General features: G+C 40.5%; 1 protein-coding gene across 2 annotated transcripts in view; it reads right to left on the bottom strand.

Moving 5' to 3' along the window:
• EFHC2 (EF-hand domain containing 2) overlaps positions 1-23,763 on the bottom strand; it is a 71,363-nt gene extending 47,600 nt beyond the window's left edge. The window contains exons 1-5 of one of the 2 annotated variants that reach the window (XM_048955858.1): positions 23,351-23,763; positions 14,958-15,146; positions 11,412-11,562; positions 3,055-3,278; positions 1,024-1,275 (exon numbers count right to left, since the gene is read on the bottom strand). In XM_048955858.1, coding sequence (XP_048811815.1) covers positions 1,024-1,275; positions 3,055-3,278; positions 11,412-11,562; positions 14,958-15,146; positions 23,351-23,392 — 858 coding nt within the window. In that variant the 5' untranslated portion in view covers positions 23,393-23,763. Of the gene's footprint in view, positions 1-1,023; positions 1,276-3,054; positions 3,279-11,411; positions 11,563-14,957; positions 15,147-23,343 lie in introns of both variants that reach the window. The other variant, XM_048955869.1, reaches the window with a different exon arrangement.
• Between the last annotated feature and the right edge of the window lie 3,570 nt (positions 23,764-27,333).

The raw sequence follows: 27,333 nt of genomic DNA, 5'->3' as shown, positions 1-27,333 counted from the left end.
CTATTCTTCTCCACATTGTCACTTAAATTAGAGAAAGAAGCCAGCCTTTAACATTGACACGCACTTCACTAGCAGAAGGGGTCTGCCAGCATAGAGTCATTACTAAATAAGCAGCTCAGAATGCAGGATGCTCTAGGTGAGAACAGCAAGTATTCTGCTGTTAGGATTTTACTACAAAAATCTCTTGTAAAACTATAGTGCAACAGATAAATTAAAAGTATTAGGGCAGGAGGGAAGAAGCGCCTCAGTGTTTTACTTCATCTGTAGGTTGATTTTGTTCTACCACCAGGATCTGCCTGAGGTGACACAGAGGTGTAGCCAGATTGTTAACTTTATCATCATAATAGGTTATGCAGGACATTACTCAAATCCTTGAAGATTTATCTGAGATTAATTTCCTCTAATAAACACCTGATTAATGCCTACATTTTTTCATGGATTCTGATTGATTTTAACTAGCTTTTTATAAGATCTCAAATCTGTGAATTCAAACTTAAGAATTCACTATAGATATGTTACAGAGATAGAATTTACTGAGTACCAGAACTGGATTTTTCAAAGGTTCCAAGTATAATCCATACAAATCAAAGGTGAATTCACCTCAGTGTTAGTTTATCTGAATTTCCTTTACAGCATGGATTTATATATGAATTTATGTTAATACAATAATCTGCAAGAAGGAAAACCACGGGATATCTCTCTACCTAAATTTTCTCTCCTTTAAACTTAGGAGTGACAAGCCGAAAATTAATTTTCCAATCTCTTGAAGTTGTATGAATCAGTATCCAAAAAAACCTAAATGCCTAATAATTCTGATTTAGGCTCTGATAATATGTTCTAAATGTCATTACAATTGCAAGGCAAGATTTCCACAGCATCAAAGTCATAGACATTAGAAGAGACCCTGAGGTTATCTAGCCCATACCCCCGAAGCAGATTCCCTGGAGCAGGCCGCAAAACAATGCATGTAATATTCTTTGTTAGCAAAAGAATTTCAAATAGAATAAATTTTCCATTCCTTACCTTTGGAAGCTTATCTCTTCTGAGAAAAAGTGGAACTACATCCCGGCCTGAGTTTACCGGTATAACTTCTTTTATATCAATAGTATCATCAGACAAATAATAGTGCAGAACGAGCTCCCGTGGGTCATGAAACAGGGATTCTGGATCATCCCACACACAATAAAAGCGTAAAACATGCCCATCATGCTCCAGAAATTGTTTCAAAGTGTCAATGCGCTCATAAGGGCGCAATGGGTTCATGCTATCTAGGATCTGCAAGCGAAGGAGAAATAAAGAAAAGCATCTATTTAATGACTTGCTTCTAAGACAGAATACCAAACTTCATGGTACCACCTAACATTAGAATACGCTTCTTGGACTTTTGAATAACACCACACAATTTAAATAAATGAAACGCTATTTACAAAAGAAAAGTATTAAGGAAGATGTGCCTTCAGGAAAAAAAAACAACCAAGAGCAATTTCAAATTGCTTTTGACCTTTGTTTCACTTACAGAAAGGTCCTTGAGATGAAGAAAGCAATAAATTATTTATCGCGCAGAGTATTTGCTGCCTTCAGAGCATTGGGGTGGATTTGCCACAGCATGCTATCTGTTGTGGGCCAACAGTCCTAACAAGTCAGAAGAGAAAATCCGTGCCATCTGTGAAAGACACTGTCATTATCTCCTAATGGAAACAACACTTGCACTACTATGCCCAGAGAAAAGACCCCAAGTCCTGCAAAGAGGAATCCATATAACATTTAGGAGCTAAAAACCTGAAATTTTTGGAGGATGCCACACACACTCTGGGGAAAAACGAAACAAACAAACAAACAGCTTTCAAATGAAAGCTCACAAGTGATAAAGCTGCAGAGTGGTGGATTCTATGTGGCAGAAGAGTTTGCTTTACACATTCAAAAAAAGATGACATCTGAAAACACCAATAAAGTGAGTCTGCAGGAAGCCAAAGATGTGCTTGAATTGCAATTCCAACTACATCTTCCTTTAAACACTTTTTAAGTGTTGTCATTCAGTCAACTCAAGAAAAATTTAAGTAGAACATAATGGCTTTTTTTTTTTTTTAAATTTAATACTGTTTGTACCTTCAGCAGCTGACACTGACAAATGAAGTCAAAAAAGGAGCAAACATCTGCTCATTTAAGTTAATTTAGCATCCTAATTTATCCCTTTAGTTCAGAGAGATAACTGTGCTTGTACCTCCCTGGTTTCAAGTGGCTAGAGAGTACCATTCCCACCCTACATCTTTTAATTATGTAATGAGCACTCCTGAGGAGTTTGTTCAAAAGAGATCACAGAGTCTGATGCACTTACAGAAATGACAATTACATGCACAGAAAATGTACTACTGCAGTTTTTATTTTCAACAGACATTGTGAAAATAAATATTGTTATTCCAGGTCGAAGAACAATTCTGTGATGCTTTTTCTGTAATACGTAGCATTTATTTTCACCAATCCACCAACCAATGTTTACAGAGAAAAGTCGTTTATCTGTACTAGACATCGAGTACGACATGAAAATCCATGACAGTGCTATTCCTAATCAATACTGCTGGTTAAAGTTTGAGGCCATACGAAAGACCAGACAGCAGCATTGATTTTAATAAACCTGATTCATGTATGTAAGGCTGAAAATATGTTATGTAGATGGTAAATTTAACATTGTTTATCTACTTCGCACACAACTTAAGGAGAATTCTCATTCAATGTATTTGAGTGCTTTTTTTTTTTTTTTTTTTTGCCATGAGAGATAAGTTTTACACCAGTTTTATCAAGATAATGCCCACACACACAAAAGGCAAAGATTTTATCACATTTCTTTTTCAGAAGGTATGTGAACACATCAGGAGAAAACTATGTTAGTACAATGAGCCATATAGTCAAATTTTAAAAAGCAAGTTCTCTCTTGTGATTCATTATGTTGAAATAGGCACATTATTTGCTCAGAGAAATATTTTACATCATACATATTACTAATAGAAATTGCACTTCGATTAAAATCACGTATTCACTTTTACTGCCTCATCTGACCTTTTGCCGCTCTTTGGTATATGGGTCATCTGGACAATTTCCTGGAGGATTTAATTTAAATCCCATCTTCCTCAAGAAATTTTTTGTGAACTGGTCACAATCTATAATCTTGTATCTTCGAGCATAAAAGATTACTTCAGTGTTGATATTGAAATGATCTATAGTATAGAACTGATCTTCATTAGGAGATGGAAGTGGAATCCGATGACGTCGAACAATAGTTCCTGTAAAAGAATTAAATTCAAAGAGTGAACATCCTTTTCTCTGGGGATCATTTCATAGACATGCTAATTTCCTATACTGATACAACCAAAGCAGATGAAACTATATGGGGGGGGGGGGGGGGGGAAGTTATCCTTCACCCAGCAAAGGAACTATCAGATAAGAGGATCTTATTTTAATAACAACACCTCTACACAATGATCACCTTCTAGCACTTCAAGTTCAAGCACAAAACTTAGGCTAATGCAGAAAGTTAGCACCTTTGTAAATAGAAATGAATTCCCATTTGCTCCTCACAGGTAACTGGTCAGTACTTTATCCAATAAGAACAGCACAACCTTTCATTAAAAGAAGAGACTCTTTCTCTTCCACTGAAAAGTAGTCTCCTGTACTTAATAGAATAAGTAATTTTTCTTCTAAAAAAAAAAAAAAAAAAAAAAAACAAAACAAAACAAAACACACACACAGTGTTGTGCAAAATCACAGGGTAGGAATGTGCGGGAAAGATAAAATTTGTCTTTACATCCTGTGGGGTGACAGTAGTCATATACGATCAAGGTCATAGAAGAAAAAAAAAAAAAAATGCCCTACTAAGGGAAAACACCTGACCTATCAAGTTTGGAAGCAAGGGCATTCAACTGAGCTTCCTTAAAATTCACAGAATGACTTGGTTTGGAAGGGATGGTCAAGTTCCAAACCCTCTGCCACAGGGAGGGCTGCCAACCAAGCAAAGAAGTAAAAAGTGGAGAGAAAAAAAAAGGGGGGGAAAGAGAGAAAAGGGAAAAAAAGAGATCTGAACTTTACTAAAGCTAGTAGACAAGCTTCCTTCTTTAGAGTACTTTTGTGAAAGTAGGCACTATTATTTTTGGAGCATTGCATTTGTTTACATTCACTACATTAAAGGAGGAGTAATCTGCTATGTGTTTATCAGCTGAAAACTCATATTGATGAATTGGGTAATGCTTCAAAAGTTACTCAATGATGACAGAGAAGAGACTTCACATGAGAAAAGGCTGATAGAGCTGAAACTGCTTACCCTGGAACAGTAAAAGCTTAAGGGGGACCTCTGCAATGCCTATAATACACAATGGGGAGGAATAAAGAAGACAAAGCCAGGTGGTGCCCAGGGACAAGAGAAGAGGCAATGGGTGCACATAAAAAATAATAATAATAAATAAGAAATTCCATATTCCATCCAAACACAAGGAAACACTTCTACTGTGATGCTAGGCAAACAAACTGCAAGAGATTTCCCAGAGAGGTTGTAGAATTTCCATCCTTGGAGACGCTGAAAACCCTGCTGGCTATGGCCATAGACACCCTGCTCTAGGTGACCTTGCTTTGAGCAGACGACTTGGACCAGATTATCTTAAGAGATTCCTTCCAGCTTCAACCATTCAGGGGGTCTGAAATACCCCAAGTATTTCAAAAATACCCTATAAACAACAGCCTCAACAGGTTAAATAAGAAAGACGTACATTAAAGGGAAGTTATGCAGCTGCACGTATGACAAACTATGATTTATCATGAGTAAAGTTTGAGTTCCCAAAGAACTTCAGATTGGCAAAGCTGGGTCCAAGCTCTTGTTTTCAACATTACAAGAGAACAAAAACAATAGCAGTGAAAGTTTTGCTACATCAATACAAAGGTGTCACTGTGTGAAGATAATACGTAGAGAATACAAAGATGGTCCAGTCCTCAATCTCACCATCTTTGTTGTGCTTACCAACTTGGATATCCCTGTAACAGATGCAGATACCCACTGCCTAACACCAGGTAGAAACCACCAGCCCATATGACTACAACAATTCCTTGCCACCATACCTTCCCAACAACTTTATAACTACAGTAATAAAAGGTGCAACTTGAAAACAACAACAGTAAACACACAAAAATTCCAAAGCTAAAGATAGTAAGTTAGTACTTGAACTACAACAAGAGTAGACAATTATCTAAAAAATATCTCATTATCTCTCATTACAGAACTTTTTCCAGGGCCCTTCAGCTGTGCATCTGGTAGTGTTTCCCTTTAAGTTCCTTCTGAAGGTTTTTCAGCATTGTTTTTTTTTGGTCTGGGGGTAGGAGGGAGTGGAGGAAAGATGAAGAGAGGCAGAGAAGGTGGGAGAAATATATTGCTGTTTATTTATGTTTAGTGTTTTACTGGCCTTAGTTCTGAATTACTCCATGGAAATTCTTCACTGTTCAGTTTATTTCACTAGGGACTAATCTGTATGAAATACCTTCCACAACTACATTATCAGAGTTGTTTGTTAAATTCTAACTCCTATAATGAGTAAACTCTTACTATATAACTCATAATTAGTTCAACTCCCATAAATTTTCAGGGGAATAAAGCAACAAAGCAACTCTACTTTATATTCACATTAAATAAATTATTTTAGAGCTTTTCAGCATCCTAACATTTCACATGTACCAAAATCTGACACTTTGGCTACTGACCTTTGACTATGAAATAAATTTGAAGTTCTATCAGCTTAAACATACATATATTTAAGAGGTATCTTCACAGAAATGTTAATTAGAAAATATGTTTAACATGATGCAAGACCCCATAGCACTGCCATTAACAAAAACACATGATTCAAAAACTTCACCTAATTTTGCTTAATAGTTGAGTTGCTCCAACAAAATAAAGAGATAATGTGCTTACCAGAACAGACCTCCCCACATTAATGCAAAAGTTTATTATAATTTTATTTGAAATATAATTGTTTACAATTTTCTGACACGTTTTCTGAAGTTATATTCACCTCAGAACCAGTAAGTAAACATGCAGCTATTTTTTCCATATCTCTTTTCTAAGTACAGTACATATACCCATTTTGTTCTGAAGGGATAAGAACTTCTTTCCTAATGGAAAATGTCTCGTATAGATAATATCAAGTCTAGCAAACCTCCATTTTTATTAGATATCACTGTGCCTGACCTACACATGTGGAGAAAATATTTTTTATTAAATTTCAAGTTCAACAATATAATGTGATGAGCTCATGTTAGGATAATTTAAAAAATGCTGGGACCTTTCTTTTGAAAAATAATTCTATTTTTACTTCTAGAAACACATTAGATATCACTGTAGAAGGATCTGTGCACATACAAGAGTCTTATTGCCAAGGATGGATGTCTTCTATCAGTTTGAGTATGCTATCCAACTGCAGTACAAATCAGGATCCTAAATATTTGCATCTGGTCAGCCTACAGCTCTTCTATACTGTGTTCTTGTAAAGGAAGTTGGTGTGCTGCTTTTCTCAGCCAATAACGGTGCCATCAAGTTCCAACATCACAATCTGTAGCAGATTTTTTCTTCTCTCGGGGTTTCTGAGTATTTGGCAGCTACTGCAGCAGAGGAGACTTTATTAGACCCTATTAAGGAGACCTTAATAGCAGTGAAAGATTTTTGCTTACAAGGCAGCACGTGCAGTTGGGCAACACACAATTTGGTCTCTGCTGCCACATTGCTCTGCAGAAAGACAGTGGTATCAAGAATTTCCTCAGCACAGCTTACTCCCTCTGCACTACTCAGGAGCGTACTAGAGAGGAGTGGAATGGGTAACACTTGGATTTTGCACACTCCGACTGTTCACACAGAAAGAAGACCACTATCCCTGCAACACAAAGGGTTCCTACCAAGAAAAAAGGGAGTTTCTTACATTTACTTAGTCACCCATCTCTGAAGATAGCCAGGTCCTGCTTTGGTCACCATTAAAAAGCAAGATCATGATTATTTCAAGGGCTCCAAGGAGTTCTTAAACTTTCAGATAATCAGTTATACTGAAGGAGCTGCCTACAACTTCACTTTTCCAACTGCACTTTCCTCTTCAGCCAGTCAGCCTTGGGAACCTCGCCAGCAGGCAGCTTCACTTTCTTCTTCAGCTGGCTGACCTTGGGGAAAATCAGCCAGCCTCTCTACTGTGCTCTGGTTCTCAAGGCCTGGATTGCTCTGGAAGCTACACTTAACCCCAGGGGACATAAATAACCTTTTGATAAGGCAGTATCAGCCAGCCACAGTCCTCTGAACTGAAAATTAGAGCTACAAAATGCTAGTATTGTCCCATCTAAACTGGTTCTCTAAAGAGAGAGCGTACTTTTATATAAGGAGAATAATTAGCTTCCTGGCTCTGGAAGAACATCGCAGAGTTTGTTATGAGGTAAAATTGACTGTTCTTTCTTTCATTCCTTATCTTTGATTAGTTCTTGTGCATTGTGATTGCCCTGGTATTTTTTGCTTTGATTTTGGTTTCTCAAGTTCAGGTTGGCCTTTGCAACCTTTTGTGTTTTGCAGTTTTGTAGATTCTTTCTATAGATTTCCTCCAGTGTTCCTAAGAATTTCCAAAATATTTTTCCAATCTGTAGCAAGGCAGTTTCCAAAATTAGATGTACTTTAGATTTCAGCCTCTCAGTAGTAACCTTAACTGTCCAAATTCATGTCCAAGTATAGAAGCCAATTCCACAAAGCACTTTTTAAAGTCACTAGAATGCATTTCCCACAGATTACTTACTTTGTCACTCTGAGATTTTGATCACTGGTAAAAGCACATTCTCTGGCTTTTTTAAAGCCAATTTGTCTTAATTTTGCAAAATCATAATTAAATCTAGGAATTCTAAATTACTTACCAGGTGTTCCTTCGCAAAAGTCATCCTGCAGTCTACAAGCCTCTCCAAATCTTTTTCCCCCGCAAAGCAACAAATACTAACCACAGCAGGGGGAGCACAGAAGGAACACTTCCTTAACCCCCCCATGCCCAGAGAGACCCACTCAGACCATCAAGCTCTCATTTGTGGGGTATGGCACAAGCACTGGTAATCTAGTGGCCTCAAAGCACTAACCAGACAAGCAAAGATCTACCTTCGATCTATTCAACCATCAACCTTTGATCTATACCATCACTGCAACAAATACTCTTCAAGAAGACTCCTAAGAATAGCTGTTACATCTCTTCCACCTGGGTATGCATGCAAATCAGGATCTCCACTACCTTCTTCATTCTAAAGATAAATTAGAAGTTCAGCTATTCAGCATCTTTTCCACCAAATCTTACTTCTTTTCCTCCTTTATGAAACCTCTTCCCTGAATTGCAACTCTATAACTGTCCACACAGACTAAGCCTATGCCGTTCTTTAAATTCCCCACACGTTTTTCCATCATCCACATCCCCACATCTGTGTTCTTTTGTTCAGTACAATTTGCCCTTATTTCAACAAGCCAAGTTCTCCCACAATTGAACTCTCCCCTACAGAACTCAGGCATTCTAATTAACTGAAATATTCGATTTTAGCGTAGGTACAGAGGACAGTGTTATGGTTAAGACCCCGAACTTCAGCTCAGTTCAGCTTCTCTTCCTGTTACAACTTTTCTTATATGATCACGGGCAAGAACTTCATTCTTTGTGCTTCAGCCTAACAGCTTCACAATGCAGTTATGCTTCTGTTCCTTTCAGTCTTCTTTTCAATCAGAACAGGGAATATGAACAATATAAAAGAAGCAATGGGTTGATTTTTATTTGTAAACTGAGCAAAAGTAATGGTTTAAGCAGATTATAAATGTATATACACATACAAGCACTTCATGGTTTATGCATTTTATATACATATTCTTACGAAAATAAGCAGTTTAAGACCGCTTTTACATGTATTCAAGAACAAACTTATTGTCCCTAAGGTAAGTTTCATAGCTTTTATTCATTTACAGAGCATAAAGTCAGTGTCTAAGCACATAGGAGCAAGAATTCTCTGACAAGCATTTCCATCCTCCTCCTCCTCCTCCTCCTCCTCCTCCTCCCCCCCCCCCCCCCCCCCCCCCCCCCCCGCCATAAGATTAATCTCTAGCTTAAGAAGAATCTTTATGTAAATAGTTATGATAAAGTATAGGCCCAAAGTCATCTCATTAGCTGTGAAGCCTAAACATACACCAACTGGTTTGGGAATCTTTCAATCTACTGCACTTCCCTCTTTCTTGACACAACCAATAAACTGAGATTCTCCACCAGCTAAGATACAAGCAACAAATAAATGAAGTGCTCTTGTAAGATACTGGAACACTTCTTTTTAATCCACCTAATTTGTGTTTCTACATACTCATTTATCTCATATTGAGAAGTGCTCTTACAAAACTGTAGAGGCCTTCAAGACATCCTTGCATAGAAGACTGAGAAAATCCCTCTTCCTTTTCAATACTACGCAGTAAATTTTAGATCTTGTACCAAAGATAACTTCAACAACCATTAACACAAGATCCAACCAAGGAAATAGGAGGAAACTGTAGTCTTCCTGTCAGTTCAGGATCATCACTAGACTACCAGGAACATTGGGCCTGAGAAAGTAGACTACATACCTCATACTGCAGTAGCAACCTAAAAGACTCATTCTTACAGCTAGATACAAAGCAAACAGCCTTGAATTTGCTTTCTATAATGATGTAGTGCTATAATATGATGAAAAGTACACCAGTAACAGCAGAGTGGCACGAGTCTAGGTTGCAGCAAATGAGAACAAGCCCCAGTGCAGCAGCCATAGACACAGAAACAACAAACAAACATCTGCTTACCTTTGAAGGCCTCAAGTAGGCAAGGATCTCCAGTGAGATACTCTTACCTCCACTGCCAACCCTTAAATGTGGTCTGGGAAGGGGTGGATCCTGGCTCCACACGTTCCAGTCACTCAAGCGCATTGCAGCTGAGCTCCTTTGGGTTGGCCCTGCTTTCCCACCAGGTGTTCAATCACTGTTTTAGGCCATGACCTAGCATTTCTGCTACACTTTCTGCATTAATGAACCTGGTTTCTAGCTTCCCTCTCAGGGACATCACCTCTGCTTCTTAGTTTAACTGTATTTCCTTTGTTGATAGTCATTTGTTCCAAGCCACATAATCTAGAAACATTTGCTCCCACTGCTATGACACACAAGTCAAAGAAATCCTTCACCTGAGAATGTTTCCAGCCTCACAGAGATAGCTGGAGTGAGGGTGTCTTATAAATTCCCAGGTGAAAAGATCCAATATGCTTTTCTTTAGGTCATGAAAAATCAATTGCCCTAGTAGGAACAGGATGAGGTTCCTCTGAATTCAGAATCAGTTCCTGCTGAACAGCCAGCAAAATTTCTGCCAAGAACTTTTCAATACAGGGAAAGCAGGGTTCAAAGTACTACTCTAAGATAAAATTCCCAGGCAACTTAATCCCAGATACAACAGAAATGTAATGCTTAATACTTTTAAATGTTATCCTGTTCTGTAGACAAATAAATTGATAGCATCTGATCATCTTGGAAAAGAATATCACAATTAAAGAGTTAATTTAAAAAAAAAAATTCTAAATTGCTGTGCAAAGATCCACCAGAACGTATAAACTATCTTCTGGGACTGGGAGGTGCAGTCATCCCAAAATACTCATCCCAAGACATTCTGCTTATCTGGACTACATCTCTTGCAATTTCTTTTTTTTAATTTTGGCAGTGACCTATAAATATCAAGAAGCAGCAGCTGTACTCCCTTTCTACAATGGGATGTTGACTGCCAGATCACATTTTCTTAATGTAAACCAAGTTCATTAATACTCCAGTAAATCAGCTTACTAAACCTTTCTCCACAAGTCCTCAGGCTGGCCCAAGTGTAGTGATATGACTCTGAGGAAAGGCAGCTTAGAAGTGTCACGGAAAAACTACTCAGCCAAGGGTATTTTAATCATAACCAACAGCCAGAGGCACAAAAGGTGCTCTCCTTCAGTAAATGCAAAGATATCTGCAGCTTCTAATAAACTATAAGAAAGCTTCAGCGAGAGAATTTATTAACATAGGAAGGAACTGGGACCAGGAATGGAAATCCAGAATGCAAATTGCTTTTCCAGAAGTGATACAAAACCAAAAAAAGACCAAGGATCACATTAAAGAAAAAAATGTATGTGTGTGTGTATGAATGGATTCTGCCCTACTAAACCTACATCTTCAAAAAGTAAGGCAATAGAAAAGTTCATATTGTGATCCATAATAAGATGATTACAGCTATTCACTCACTGTCCATTTAAATATTAAGAATCCATGTCATGTATTCCTTAAAATGGACCAAGACTTCGCTGGAAGTATTTACACTTTCAGCAAAAAATAAAACGCTATTAAAAATACATACCTTGAATTATGCCGCTATTTTTCATTTGGGGTTCAACCACTTGAATTGTATCATCTTCAAGGTAGAAGTATATTTTACAGTGTCTTATTCTATATAGTTCTTGATTTTTATCTGGCACTTCTTCCTCAAAATAGGCATCAAAAGACAGTACCTATTAAAAACAATAAATACATATAAAGCAGCAAAGTCTTCAATGCTTTTGCATAATGCATCAATAAAATAGACTTCTGCACATTATAAGCTAATTAAATGTATGGATTTCAGGAGATAGATTTACTTCTCAGAAATGCAAGAATGGAAATCCACATTAAATCACATAAATTTAATATTCTTTGGTTGGCATTTTTATTATCACAACATTTAAGCAGAGATGGAACTCCAGAGTAAAGAAATAAATCAAGTATAAAACTATCAGCAGGCTGCTTGAAAATTGTTCCAAACAAAGCATTTTTGATGGCACAATGAGCTACCTAAGTCATGAAGAAACTTTTAGACTTCTATTCAATGAATTCCTGGAAAATCATGACAGTAATGGCTTTACCATTGAGGTAAGTAAAAAGGAGAGTCCTTTTCAAGCAGGTCTTGCAAGCTCTCTAATGAGTGGTATGGAAGACTATGAGAAAAATTATATTTTTTCAGGAGTCACTTAGAGCCGTGCAATACTGTCATTTCAAAACTTACCTTATTCTGCAATTCAGCAAGAAGGGAAATCTCAGAGAGCACACCTACTGGCCTCTCTGTGGTTTCTTGGGAGAGAAATAACGCAAGTAAAAAGCCTTCACAGGTGAAGTATTCAGTGGTTTACTCCAATGGTGTTAATGTCAGGAGATCTCAGATCAAACTTTGCAAACGATTTTTATATTTCTTGGTATCATTCATGTTCTTTAGTCACCAAGACTATGTTCAAGGGAATGTTCAAGAAACATCTATTTTGTAGTGTAGTATGTACCAAGATGCTAGCTGTGGTAAGAGTGTGCAAGAGTGTGTTTTTTACTAAAAACTAGGTTTCCACCAGCAGCACCTCCAACCAAATATGTGGGTCATATCAGTGCTAATTCATAATTCATTTTTGTAATGATTAATAAATTCAACAATTTCATTCTTGGTTCATTAGACAAAACAACACAGTGGAAAAACAGGTCCATTCCAGTGAGCATCTGGCAGACCTGGGCTTAAAAATGTTTGAAACCCATGTATCTGAGAATCCTGAGGGCTCAGCCAACACAGAGTTGAACTTCACCCCTTGCCCAACTGGTGATAAGCCATACAACTCCAGGATGCATGTACTCTCTTCTCCCTGTTTTGCTAGTCTCACTAAAGTAAGAATTTCTGACAAGCATATTGTTCAGCTGTGCTATTTGATTATTAACTGTTTTTAATTCTGTCAGCGGACATTTCTGACAACAGCCTTCTCATGAGACACCAGCCAGGTGAAAGGGTCTATTTTCAAACAGAATTGAGCATTAAATAGACTGTAATTATCCCGTTCACTAAGCATGTCCTGGTCTACATCACCTGATGACTTTGTGGAAACTCTTCTGCAACTTCTTTATGAGCATGCTAGTGTACAACTGGCACACGCTCAGCAGCCAACTGCATTTTTGCAGATTGAAACATAATTCAGAAAGGGTGGAGAAGGAACATAAAAGATGATGACTTATTTTACATTTTAAAGTAAACTTACTTTTAGAAATAGTCAAAATTCAACATTTCCTAACTTATGCGTCATCTGTAGTACACTGCTGTGTACAGTAGCCCTTTTTTTTAGAAATTAGAAGTTGGGCATGAAAATTGGAAGTAACAAATATTGAACAAACTCTGTGGCATATTGCAAAGTTGGCATGCGGTTTCCCTAGCACCTGTGGAAGTCAAATTATAAACATCTTTTCAAGTCCAGGAAGCCTTGTGTATCTATTTAATCACAGAAGAAATTAAGTTTACACCTGCTTCCTATTAGGCATATGAAGTTACAAAAACTATTTCTTAACCCACTTAATATGAAGTATTACGCCCGTCCTTCCTCCAACAAACTGGTACTGCTGAAAGTTGGAAAGAAAAATGGGTAAGAAAGCAGAGTACATTTAAAAACATTAACACTTCTTCATTTTTCATGGAGTCCACTTGGCTGCATCACAAACTGCAGCACTGGCAGGCATAATGCCATTTCAGGCTCTTACCTGGGGAGGTTAAATTAGTTGGGTAGTACTCTTTAACTGTCTATAATTTAAAAAAAAAGAGACATGAGCCTTCCAGAGTTTAATTCCAAACCCGTAAACTCCCATCCTGCATTGATTGCCCTGTGTAGGAATACACTGATGAGACAAAGAGAGTAGCTAGCTAGCTCATTTCACCAGCAGGTCCCCTTGCTTTCTACTTAACTCATTTATTTCATAAACTTGGACCCAAATCCTGCTAACAGGTATGTCCCCAAGAAACAAAAGCACTCTTTCATATCAAAAAAGGGGTGCAGATAGAACATGTGCAGGACTGGCCAAGGACTTAACACTTAGGCACATTATAACAATTCACATTTGAGCACACTGGTGAAAAGCAAGTGAGCAGTACTAGGGACTTGTACTAGGGACTTCAGAGGCAATGTGTATCTATCTATTCAAGCTTTACATTTTCTTGCATTAGTTCTGGTCTGCCAAGGAGACAAATAGGCAATTATACTGAAATTATCTATGTGACTTTTACTTTAAAACAAAAATTATGTCATTCTTTTCAGTGTTTAATATCCTAATAATTTTGTCATGCAACATTTCTGCAATTTGCTGAATGATTTCTTTTTCTGGATCATTTTCCTTCTCTGATTATAGGCTTGTTGCTTTAGAAATAAACCATCACCAAGTAGCATTTAATGTAAATTTTAAAAAGGAAAGTAATGACAGCGTGCTTGAAAATTCATATCATCTAGATAACAGTTATTTGATAACTCTCTAGCTTTAAAGGTGTCATTACACTCCTACAAAATAAATAAGTATATATATATATTAATTCTAAATTCCAGTATTTATAACAGACACAATCTATTTCCCTACATGTGAACAAAGTCAACAGGACTTTGAGCAAACAAACAAGACTAGATAAGGGAATTCTAATCCTACAGAACTGCACTGTGGTTAGTGGTCATGCAGATTTTCTCCTGGACATAGGCCTTTCTTACATTCCTGTAACTACACATTTCCTTGTTTGATCATTTGAAAAACAAAGAAATGGAAAAGAAGTAGTACATTGTTGCAAATCAATTATTTGCTATCACTATTTTAAATAGATATATATACTAACTACCCCCTTATTTTTATGATGTCCCGTAGGAGATGTATCCCAGTGCAGAAGTATTTGTGTATATTGCTGTAAAACATATGTTTACCTTAATTATACAACATATCAGTATTATGGAAAAGCAGAAGTTGCCACCTTTTTTGTTTGTCTAGGAACATTTCTCCACACAAAACCTAATCTTCTGAAGTATTTGACTGAATTTCACATCTGTCATATTGTATCTGTTCCTAAAAAAACATACAGATACTGATTTCCACATACCTGCTTGTCAAATGCTATCCAGGCGGGAGCACCACATCCAAGCTCTGCAGGAAACACGCTGGATTTAGGTTTCAGCTTCTGTCCAGGTAATGGTTCACCTCCTATTCCAGGTTTATCTTCTGCAAGCAGCATAGCAACATTATTGCAGTAGCCCCAGTGCTGGGATTTGTGGAACTTTTCTTTCCCTAACTGTCAAAAATTTGGAAGCAAAGAGAGAAAACGACATTTTAATGTGTGGTTTTAAATTCATAAGAGTTACCTAGCTATGCAAGGGTGATAAATCACATAGAAGTTTCTCTGTAAGTACCTTTAATACTATCTGAAAACCTGTAACAACTTGAGTGCTGCATGTGAAGTGACATTATTTCAGTAGTCAATTTTCTGTCTTACAGATCAAAATGGAAAGGCATTCTGGTAACATAGCCAGGATGAAAAATAGGATGATACCAGCTGTTGTCCCCCTCTTCTTCTTCCCCACAATAAAGACTATGGAATAAGGAAGCAAGTCACCCATGAGAACAATGCAAAAAGTAGGGGGGGGGAAGCTTCCTCTATAGAACCCCACAGATCAAATAGAAACACTTCAGGAGCACCCAGAAAACAGTCTGCTGTCATAACTTATGTTGAAGACCTTCTTTACATTTGAACTGCGGAGTGCAAAATACATAATCCTGAATACACTTCAATTTTGGGAATCTGGAGCTGAATCAAAAGACAGAAAACTTATTGTATCCAGGCTTATTTCAAAAGACAACCTTTGTAGCAATTTTTTTTTTTTTTACATTATTATTGTTTTTCAGGCAGTTACAGATCGAGTCCTTAGAAACAACCAACTGCAAAGAAAGCCATCCTGCCTGCTCACATTTCTTGACTAGTCCTGGAGTCTGCCTTGAAGTGATGCAAAGAAGTCTCCAGCGAGCATCAGTCCTGCCTGTGGGAATGCTCCTGCTCTACTGGCCTGCTCCCTCACAGAGAGGCAGCTACCCCACACAGATCAGACAAACAGGAAGAGCAAACACAGGAGACAGCACCACAAACCCTTCCTCCCATTAGCGGCAGTATTGACCTGTTAGCTCCTCTTACTCTGCTCCTTTCCTCGTTCCTTCAAATCCTTGAAATGCTTTGGAACAGCTGAGTTGTGCCCCCAACCCTCAGCCTGGGGCTGAGGGACCGTGAGGAAAGCTGAGGCTGAAAGGGGAGGAACTGATGCTAGGGAAGAGCACAGGAAAGACCCAGGCAATGGAAAGGCTGGACAGCATAATTCTCCAAGCTCCACTGGAGCAGATATGTCAGTAATGTAGCAGAGGGACAGAACTGCCTCTCCCACTGCATTTGGAAGGTTGGGGTTGGCTATTAGGAATAATTTTTTCTCAGAAAGAGCGGTGATGCAGTGGCACAGGCTGCCCAGGAAGGTGGTGCAGTCACCGTCCCTGGAGGTGTTCAGGAGCCCTGTGGATATGGCACTGAGGGACGTGGGCAGTGGGCATGGTGGGATGGGCTGCTGGTTGGACTGGTGCTCTTAGTGGTCTTTTCCAACCTTAATGATTCCTTGAAGACTGAGCAACAGTAATTAGAGCACACACATTTAAACTAGTGCTCCCAAAAAAGGTGTAGACAACAATGCATTACCATCATGAATAAAAATTGGCCAAGAGAAATGTTGTTCATCATGGCAACGTTTGAGTGCTCCAGAATAATATAATACACATCCAATATTCTGGGAAGAGTGAAAGCAGTGGAGCAGCAAAATCTGAAAGGAGCTGACTAGTTATTTTATTCTGCCAATATGAAATTGAGTGAGGAATCTGAAAGGCAGCTAACCTTTGGCTCATAACATTCACTGCTCATATACACAAACTAGTGCACACCGAAGGTGAAAATCTCAACGGTGCTCTAAGCTCAATGACACAGGAAGGAGAGCTCCCCCTCAGCTCAACGAACAGCTCAATCCCTACCTTAGTTTAGATTTTGCTTATAATGCAAGGGCAGTGGTATGCAAAAAACCCACATTACTTATTATTTTTACAACTGATTATTTTTAATGCCATAAAAATCAATGGCCGTACCCTGCTTAGGTTAACAAAGGCTGGGCTAAGCAGCACCCTTCAAAGCAGATGCTGCAAGGTGAGACGGGGCTCCCATACTGATAGCAGGAATGAATGAGAGTATGGATACGTTTCCCCAGAGGAAGTACCTAAATGCAAGCAGAGTTTTGAATAAAGGTGAGTAGAAAGGGCAAATGGCATGTAGCATAAGATAAAGGACACATGAGGAGGACAAAAAGTTATTCAAGAACAAGGGTTCTTGAATTATTTAAGACATAAAAGACAAAATCGATACAAGGAAATATTTATTGTGTAACAAAGTTGGCCTATGGGCCTCCCTGCCATGCAACATCGCTCAAGCCAAGAATTTAACAAGATTAAAAGAAGAGCTGCATATTTGCAGGAAAGATGCCCAAAACAAAATATTTAATATCAGCACCTTTTTTTTAATGTATTTATTTTTGAGCTGTGATATTAAATGTCATGCTTCTGTGCACAGCACAAGCACTGACGTATAGGCATTAAGAGAAGACCTTCCCTCGGTCATCCCACCCTTCCCTGAGGCCCACAGCACTGTTTCTGCAGGTGAGGACGAAGGCCGGGGAGAACTGGCTGGGTCTGCCACTCCTCCCCAGCAGATTTCCAGTAAGGATGGTTTTCTCCCTGTTTTTTGGAAACTAGCAAGCTGCCCTTTCTTGTTCTGTTCCCTTTTTTATTATTACTTTTGTTCCCTGATAAGCTGATAGAAAGCTGGGGAGAAGACAGAACAGGAGGGAGATTTCAGCATTTGTTAGGTCTAATATGGAATAGCTAGAGTCAAGCTGAGATTTAAAAAGGAAATTCGTGGGCAAAAACATCTCATTTACACTAAAAGCTCCATACACCAGCTGATCCATTTTGACATAGCAAGTACTTCTTCTCTGCCTATTACCAAAGCATGAGTAAGGGAGAAAAGCAAAGTTATTAAAGCGCAGTAAGGGTGGCAGCTATCCTGAGCAAAGGAAAGTCCCTTAATGTCCTCAAAGCTTCTTCAAAAAGCATTTTCTGTCCTTCCTTTACTGGGCTTTGGTCAGTTACAGTGTGAGAAATTGTTTGTCAAAGAAATCCACATTTGCACCTGGTGGAAATTTTCTTAGGGCTGAAATCACAACAGAGTTCAAGGTGTGATTTGAAAAATAAGTGGCCCAACAGCTGCAATTCTACTAAGAATCTTTTGTGGAGTTCCTGTAGCTTTTTACAGAAAGATCATTTTAGATCAATAATCACAGTACTACTTATAAGCTCCTCTGTGAAGATCACCGAAGTCTCCTCTAGAAACATGAGCAGGTTTTAAGCAAAAGGCTTTCCTTTTTAAGCAAAAGAGTAATTATAATGGAAGATTGCAAAAGAGAAAAATGACATTTGAGAAACTTCAGCTAATGAACCCAGACAGCATCCAGCCGAAAATAGTGACAGAACATCACATTACATCCACAGCAGTATTAAGCAACTTCTAAAAGAAATCTGTGACAGTACAGGGAAAGAGCTTCACTGTGTCAGCTGTGCTAATGCTGGCTGTAGATCAGCTGAACAAAGCTGGCCATTTTCTGTGCAGTGAGCCTGAAATAAGTAGTGGGGATACATTCAACAATGACGAATGTGAAGGTTGGGATTCTCTGAAGTTTTGTGGACTCAGCCACTGGGGTGCACTGCCCTGTGCTCTCAGCATCTTGCTCTTTAATACTCTGGTACAGTCACAGCAGGAAGCTGTACTTTTCAGCTGAACCAAACACAAGTAGAAATTTGTCACCACAGCCACTGTCTCAGGGGCCACATCTTGTGAAGCAAATGCCACGGGGAGTTAGGGCAAAAGCCACTGGCAGCACTGTGTTACTCTTCCCCATGTTCATTTTTAATTGCAGCTGCACTGTGGAGTCCTGGCTCAAATCCTGTATTGGGATGAACAGTGACATTTCTGAACTACTTTGGACTGCTGATATGGTGTCCTAGTTGTTTCAGCTAAATAACAGAAGTACAAGTAAATGCTGCATGCTATGCCACTGAAATCCATGCAGAATCCTGCCCTCTTGAAACACGTCACGCCAGTGAACAGAAGTGAGACAAGTAGCACCAGTTCTCACAACCCAAGTAGCATCTCTCACAAAGTAAGCACTCATTTCATAGAATCATAGAATGACCTGGGTTGAAAAGGACCAGAATGATCATTGAGTTTCAACCCCCCTGCTATGTGCAGGGCCGCCAACCACCAGACCAGGCTGCCCAGAGCCACGTCCAGCCTGGCCTTGAATGCCTCCAGGGATGGGGCATCCACAGCCTCCTTGGGCAACCTGTTCCAGTGCGTCACCACCCTTTGAGTGAAAAAATTCCTCCTAATATCTAACCTAAACTTCCCCTGTCTCAGTTTAAAACCATTTCCTACTGAAAAGCCACATTTCAGCCACAGGTATTGTCTCCATTCACCTTCAGAGATTTCAGTATGGTTAGGGATGAGTGGTATTGTAAAAGGAGGATTGCCCTAAGACTTTGTTCCCAGCTGCAGTGGTGTCCCTCTAACATGTCCCAGAAGGTGATGCACCATCTTTCTGCCTGGAGCAGAATGACAAGCTTGCTCTTACTGCCAGAGCTGGGACAACCTGAGAGGAGACAACAGTCTAGTATAAAGGAAGCAATCAAAAATGCAGCCCTGATGGAAAGCTAAGAAAGATTTGGGCCAGGGCTGTGAGCAGACAGACCTGGGGAGTGAGGCAGCAAACAGTGGAAGGGGCTCAGGAACGAAGGCCAGAGCCTGGAGCAGGGGAAGGCACAGCATAAGGAGCTTGGAAAGCACTCCGACAAGGAAAATGAATGTCCCATTTTGACAGCAATGATTACAGAGCAGCAGAAAATAGTTAAACCAGGAAAAATCCAGAGACAGCAATGGTAGCACAAGGGAGGGCAATTCCAAGCTACTGCAATAAACAAGGAAGAGAGGGAATTTGTTCTATGCCAATAGAGTTTGCAGCAGAAATGGATACTCTCAAGTATCACTCTTTTATCCCCCAAGATCTATAAAGTCTTTATCTGAGTCTCCAAGAGATTGGAATTGAAAAGAATTCCCTCTCTGAGGAGGATTCCAAACCTCAGGCACAGAAAAGCACTGGTCAGAGAGAACTCACTTAATCCAACCCACAGGAATAGTCCTTTCCATCAGCTGCTGATACAAGGCAAGAACAGCAGCCTGCTATCAGAAGGTGCCTTTCACAGCAGGAGGTGGATCAGTAACACTAGCAGAGGAAGTCACAGCATGACTGTACTGTCACCAGAAACATTCCTGCCACAGTCCACACTCACACTCTTGGAGTAACAGAGCAAACCTATTACACGTAGTGTTTCTGCCATGTGCAGCATGAAATGTGGGTATTGAGGCATGTGATTTTTTTTTTGTGTGTGTTGGCACATACATAACTTGTATTGGCAAAGCTGAAAACCTCTCTATTGCACAATTTTCATACCAGCCAGAATTTGCAGGTAGAAGGTACAGCAGTGTTTGGTCTTTCTTTGGCTATTTTATGTTGGCTTTGGTGACAGGAACAAAGCTAGTATGTATTTACAAAAATAAATGACCATGTTCCTTAACTCAACAGGGTGGTGCACCACAGGGGATCCCCATGCCCCGCCAGGCAGGGTAAGGCCATTCCCCAGTGCTGTCAGGGCAGGGGAAACCAGCCCTCACATGCATGCCCAGCTCTTCTCTTAGAGCTGAGGAAATGCTATGTTATGTTACCATAGGAACCACTCCAGCTATTTTGAAAGTGTCTATCACCTTGGTGTATTACCCTCTACTCTAATTTGCTGCAATGCCGGAGCAGTTAGGTTTTGTCTCAGTTAAACAGAACCACAGCAGCAGCATTGCTCTGGGGCATGAATTGGAAAGAGGTACCAGTCAGTTACAGTTAAGGGGAAAAACAATAAGGTAGACATCACACAGGGGCTGCTGCCTTTTTGCAGCACCAGGCCTTGCAGTCTTTGGCCTTCAGCAGCAAAGGGAAGATGCACGCAGCTTGAGATGAAGCTTTTCTGCTCGCAGGCTGGAGAGGAAGCAAGCATTCCTGGTAGAGCTGTCAGAGAGTAATAATAATCATAGAGGAGCTGTACTGCAAGAGCCAGTGACCCTTAGACACAAAGATGCAAGTGCTGTGTAAGGATTTCTTAATTCCCCTTTGCCAGCGGCAATCCTTGCTGCCCTGGAGTTATTGGTGTTGTAAACACCTTAAAGCCCTGGTTTTCTGTGGGAGCTCAGCCTTCTCACATAATACATCCAAATGGATACGTATACCTCTTCCACCTTTTGAGAGCCTCTGTATGCAGCAGGTAGTATTGAAGGCAGAGAACAGAGGATTGCAGCAGTAGTTTGAACAGTGATAAGAACAAGAGTGGAATTAATACCCATAATTATAAACCAAGGACTGACAGCAGCAGCAGTTCCCTATCCCCTGCTCATCCCTCTTCAGGAAATGCTTTGCTACTACTGTTTCTGTGTGATAAGAAACACTGATGGCAGTGGTCACAGTACCAGCAAGAAAATGTTTCCTTATCAATGTATCTATGGCAGTCATTTTTAATTTTTTTCCTCTTTTAAATGTGTTCTTCTTGGCCTCTCACTTGCAGAAGTGTACAAAATGAAATTAAATTGAATAGCCAACAGCTATGAAGAGATCAAATGCTTTTCAAGTAGGGCCAGTTATCATTATTACTCCCACTAAACTAAGGACTGTACAAAAAGTGCAATTAGGAGTTTTCACAACTGTGTAACTATGGCATCACAACACCGTCTTGTGGTGATTTTAACTTGTTTTCTCATCTGTAGTTCTCATTGCACACACATGCACTGTATGCACTCAGTATGACGTGTTCACTGTTTTCTGTATGTTAACTCTCCTCAACCAAGTGTACTCAAACACTGGGTCTTATCTCTGTTACAAAGCTTCTCCAAAGCCAGCTGCAGTAGGGCTATGAAGACAGCTCTATCACAACCCCAAAAACAATAATCTCCATCAACTGATTTAAAATGAAAACTACAGAACAATTAGTTCCTGCATAGCAATTTGTTATTCTATCTCCACCTAACAGATAAGAATGGTACACACCAATTTCACCGCTTCTGATGTGCCCACTTAACAGCTATCTGAAGTGGTACATACACAACCAATTCTTTACAATACAAATTTGAATTCAGAAAACAGTGTTCACCACCAACTCTTTTCTCCTTTCCCTTCTAAAATAATGGTACCAGCCTGCTGACCATGGGGAAGAAGTCACATGGAATATCTTTGCTGCCTGTAAGAGGTCCTGCAAGAAGTGACGTGTTGGCAGGTACCCCACAATGCTCACACACCAATGAGGCTGGGGAGCCCACATATTTCTACAGTTTCATTCTCCTTATATGACTACCTAGGTAGCTACACTTGCTTCTACCTGTCCTTCCTCTTTAGAGAGAGATTTTCCACTGGGCTGCACTTCATGCAGGCTGATTTATTGCTCATAGAGTGGGCTCCCAGATATGCTAACAGCATGGAGCAATCTCATCTTAAGAGGTGCTGAGGCTCATGGTATCGTTGGCATTAGTGCGTGCATCTTAACAAACGATTTGGAAACTCTTCCTCCCTACACCTTTGGTACTACCCCTCACAGGAGGAATTAGGCTCAGGAGCCAGCCAAGCACCCAGCAGTTGGGCTGCAGAAACCAGGGCTTTGCTGGTCATTTCATAGAATACTTAGAGTTGGAAGGGATCTTTAAAGGCCACCTGGCCCTACTCCCCTGCAGTGAACAGGGACACCACAGCTTTGTCAGGTTGCCCAGGTGATCCAGCCTTGAAAGTCTGCAGAGATGGGGCATCCACCACATCTCTGGGCAACCTGTTCCAGTGTGTCACTACCCTCGCTATAAAATACTTTTTCTTTATATCCAACCTAATTCTACCTTCTTTGAGCTTGAAACCATCTCCCTTGTTTCACCACCACAGTGCCTGCTAAAGAGTCTGTCCCCTCTCCTTCAGCTCACAGCATGAAAACCAGATTCCCCTCCAGATATTTCACACTTATTAAGAAAGCCCGTACTGCCCTGTCTGCTACTTAAAGGCAACACCTCCAGTGTCATTCCCAAATCCTTCCTCCCTCCCCACATCACTTCACGGCACAGTACTCAGCAAATTATCCCTGCAGGCAGTGATGCGCTCAGCTCCGCAACGCCCTCTCCACGCCCCCTGCTGCCAGCCCTGCCGACAGCCTTAAGCTCATCTTTTCCTCGCTCTGGCCCTCGGGCAACGAGGCTAGAGGGAAAGGAAGGGACGTCTCATCTGTACCACTCACGTTCCGGCCGACGGAGAAGCCGGGCAGCAGCGGCAGAGCCATGACCGGACCGCCAACGCCAGCCCGGCTCGCGGCGCTCCAGGGCCGTTGCCTGGAGACCGGCGAGTGACGTCAAAGAAAGGGCAGGGCGAAGAACAGAGGGGCCGAGAAGAGCCGAGAAGAGCCGAGTAGAACCGAGTGAGGCCGAGCGGAGCCGAGCGGAGCCGAGCGGAGCCGAACGCGGCGCCCCCTAGGCGGGGTAGAAAGCCCCGAGGAATTACCTTCTAACGCTTTTCATTTTGCCACTTTTTTATACAGCGCGTTTTACTTTGTTGCCCTGGATGGCATGCGAGGAGGAAGCGAGGGGAAAAGTTTTCTTTTTCGGTTTGTTTGTTTGTTTTGGTTTGTTGGGTTTTTTTGCATTTCAATCCACCGTAAGGGTGGAACTGGGTCAGTGGGTTTGCACGTTCCGGTTTCCCAGCGCTGCATTATGCGCCCGCGTTTGCATGTGGTGCGGGAAGGTAACGCTTCCCATGTATTTTAATTGAAAATAAAAGGAGCCGTCGTTTTAATCACATTCGTTTCATATGGTGGGCGGCATTAGGCTCAGATTTAAATTTCAAACAGAAGATAGATAGAGTGAGTTTCTCACGGGTAGCTCTGCAAGGAAGGGTTGTGTCTTTTGTGCGATGGAACTCACATTTTCCTTGTTAATGAGGGAAGATGCCCTCCAGATCGCTTCCACGGCCCATTCCAGAGAGCAGCAGCCATGCTACGTTGTGTTCCTCCATTTTACATAGGGATCTTGACCTGGACAGGCTGGGGAGCTGGACAGTAGGAAACCAGATGAGGTTTAACAAAAGCAAGTGTAGAGTCTTGCATCTGGGGAGGAATAATTGCATGCACTGGTACAGGTCAGGGGGTGAGCTGCTGGAGGGGAGCTCTGCGGAGAGAGAAGGACCTGGGTGTTCTGGTGGACGGCAGGTTGGCCATGAGCCAGCAGTGTGCCCTTGTGGCCAAGAGGGCCAATGGCAACCTGGGGTGCATTAAAAAGAGTGTGGCCAGCAGGTCGAGGGAGGTGATCCTCCCCCTCTACGCTGCCCTGGTGAGGCCTCATCTGGAGTACTGCGTCCAGTTCTGGGCTCCCCAGTACAAAAAAGGCAGGGATCTCTTGGAGAGAGTCCAGCGGAAGGCCACGAAGATGGTGAAGGGCCTGGAGCATCTCTGCTATGAGGAAAGGCTGAATGAACTGGGTCTGTTCAGCCTTGAGAAAAGAAGACTGAGAGGGGACCTGATCCAGGTCTATAAATATCTAAGGTGTGGGGGGCAGAATGGCGAGGCCGGACTTTTTTCAGTGGTGAGTGGAGACAGGACAAGGGGAAACGCTGGACTCGATGATCTCTGGAGGTCCCTTCCAACCCTTACGATTCTGTGATTCTGTGATCTTCATCAGTGCTTTGCTTTTATTAGGACTTTTCTTACAATGGAAAAAAAAAAAAAAAAAAAAAAAAAAAAAAGGTTGTGAGTAAAATATCTGGAACCCAAATATTTAAATTCTATTACGCTGTTCCACTGTCTCGATGGAGCTGCAGTTGAATGGCCTCATGTCTTTATTCTCATAGATAGAGCGGATCTCCCCTGCCATATTTCATACTCTGCGATGCATCAGACCACGAAATTCCCATCACACATCATCTCTCCTCCCTAAAACAGAAATCTCATTGAATGGCAATGGATCTAGTCTAAATGAGACAAGGAAGCACTCCCCATGCAGCTCCCATAGAACACTTCTGTGGCATTCACTGTCAGAACTGTTATTATCATGGAATTATAGAACCATAGAATCATTAACGTTGGAAAAGAACACTAAGATCATCTAGTCCAACCTCCAACCCATCACCACCGTGCCAATTAAACCACATCGCTCAGCATCATTTCATCAAAATGTTCTCATTTCAAAAACTCACAATAATTGTGGAAAATGCTACATTTTTAATTGTTTCCAGAAGTTTGAAAAGGCTAAGAAGGAAGAGGAAGTTCTGCAAATCTGAAAGGGTTATTGCATTATTGCCAGGCGTGCAAAACTTTGCTGAATTTCAGCTCTACAGCACTGCCTGTTGTTCTTTGTGTGTGCATGTGATCCCCTACTCTCCCTGTAATAAGCCTTTATGTCTCTGACAAACACTGTGCAGGAGACAGCTGGTGTACTCATAAAGCATACCTTTCAGTTTTCACAGCTTTCATTAGAGAGGATCTACAGAAAGGGCATCCAAGGCATTTTAGAACACTTATGTGTCAATACGTCCTTCTGAAATGATTGAACCAGGATAGCTGCTGCTGCTTTGTACCAAATTCCCATAAGTCCGGTGCAACTAGTGGCACAATTTCTCTTCTGGAATGGTAACCAGTGAAGAATTAGAGTCTCTTTCATTTCATTTTTTTTCCTCTGGAAAATTTAATTTTCTTCTTCAGTTCTTGTGGCCCAATACAAAATGGGGCAATTGGTATGTAATGGTGCTGTACTTTCAGTATCAGTAATGTATCGCTTCAAGTCCAGGTAGCACAGACAGAGACTACATGTGAAAAATGTGCAAGGGAAACAGCAGCACATTAGGAGGGTTAGTGAAATGTATGGCATCAGCAAAGAGTACAATCCATTTTCAACAGAAAATCCAGTGAAGCCTTTCTGACCTTTAGGTCAAATCTGCCTGCACGGGATTACCTTCAGCCTCATCCCCTAAAGAAGCTGCAGGGAGCAGTGGGGAAAGGAAGCAAGCATCTTCCCAGTACACTGAAAGCACAATTGCAGTGTGATGTTTTCTGCCAGTCTTCAATCTGTCAGTCTTTTTGCTTTCAAATCTGAAAAAAAAAAGAAAAGAAAGAAAGAAAGAAAGAAAAAAAAAAAAAAAAGGAGTGTATTGAACCTAAATCAGAGTTGTTTTTTCCTACATTACCTTCTCTTTGGGGGTTCTCTCACATGTTTATCTTTTTTTCTTGCTCCTTGCTGTATTCACTCAGGAATATAGACTGAGTGAAAACAAATTAATTCTAATGCCTTTTCTGGGAAAAATAAAAGTACTACAGGAAAACCATTTTTAAAAAATGCTTTTTATTAAATGAAGATTGTTAATGACAACAAAGGCAAGCAGCAGGCAGTAGTAAATTAACTATGTTCTGACTGTACTCTAAGGATAATAGGGATAATAGTGGTGTATGCACATAAGACAGCATTAGTTGTACTGTTCAAGGGAGAAAGAAAGCAGGATGGAAGCAAAAGCTTGGGAAAACATGGGATCTATACTGGTGATAAAAAGACAGAGATTCTGATTTTATTGGGACAGAGTTTTACTAGTAACTCTGAAATTAGTAAACATTGTAACATGAGCAAACCAAAATTTTCCAGAAAAGGCCTCATTTTTTTATATTGATTTAAATCTGACAAAATAGCATTGACTCCAGGGTCCTTCTGGGTAGAAGACTGCACCCAAACCATGCATTTCATCCCTCTCTCTGTCTCTTTTGCAAAGCTTTCAGAGAACTGGAACCTCTGTTCCAGTCATGTATTGAACGGAGCTGTGTTCAGCACTTTGTTTTCCAGCCTAGGATCAGATAATATTTCAGAATCTGACTCCTGGTTTGTTCTGTCTTCTGTCTGTGCTCACAAGAAGAAGCAGACAGACATCATTCAAGGGTGTGAGAGGGATGCCTTGCTTTTACTGAACTTGTGTCAGTTCAGAATTCACCAGGAATGTATGACTTAAACTGGCATAACTTGATGTAACTTCACTGCAGAGATATGTCTGTGTTTCAGTCATACACACTACTTCATCCTCCTTCTGGGAGTGGTTTCATAGGCCATGTTAAGGCTGGGATGTCCAAAATTAGATATGCTCCCAGACTGCCTGTTTTAAAGTAGATCATCATACAGGTGCACTAAGAATTATCACATACACTTAGTCAACAAAAATTAAAATTGAAAAATCATTGCTTCTGTGTACTGACTT

Source organism: Lagopus muta, chromosome 1 (assembly GCF_023343835.1).
Source record: "Lagopus muta isolate bLagMut1 chromosome 1, bLagMut1 primary, whole genome shotgun sequence".
Classification (NCBI taxonomy): domain Eukaryota; kingdom Metazoa; phylum Chordata; class Aves; order Galliformes; family Phasianidae; genus Lagopus; species Lagopus muta.
The sequence above is the reverse complement of the archived record's forward strand: the minus strand, read 5'-3'. Positions and strand labels throughout refer to the sequence as shown.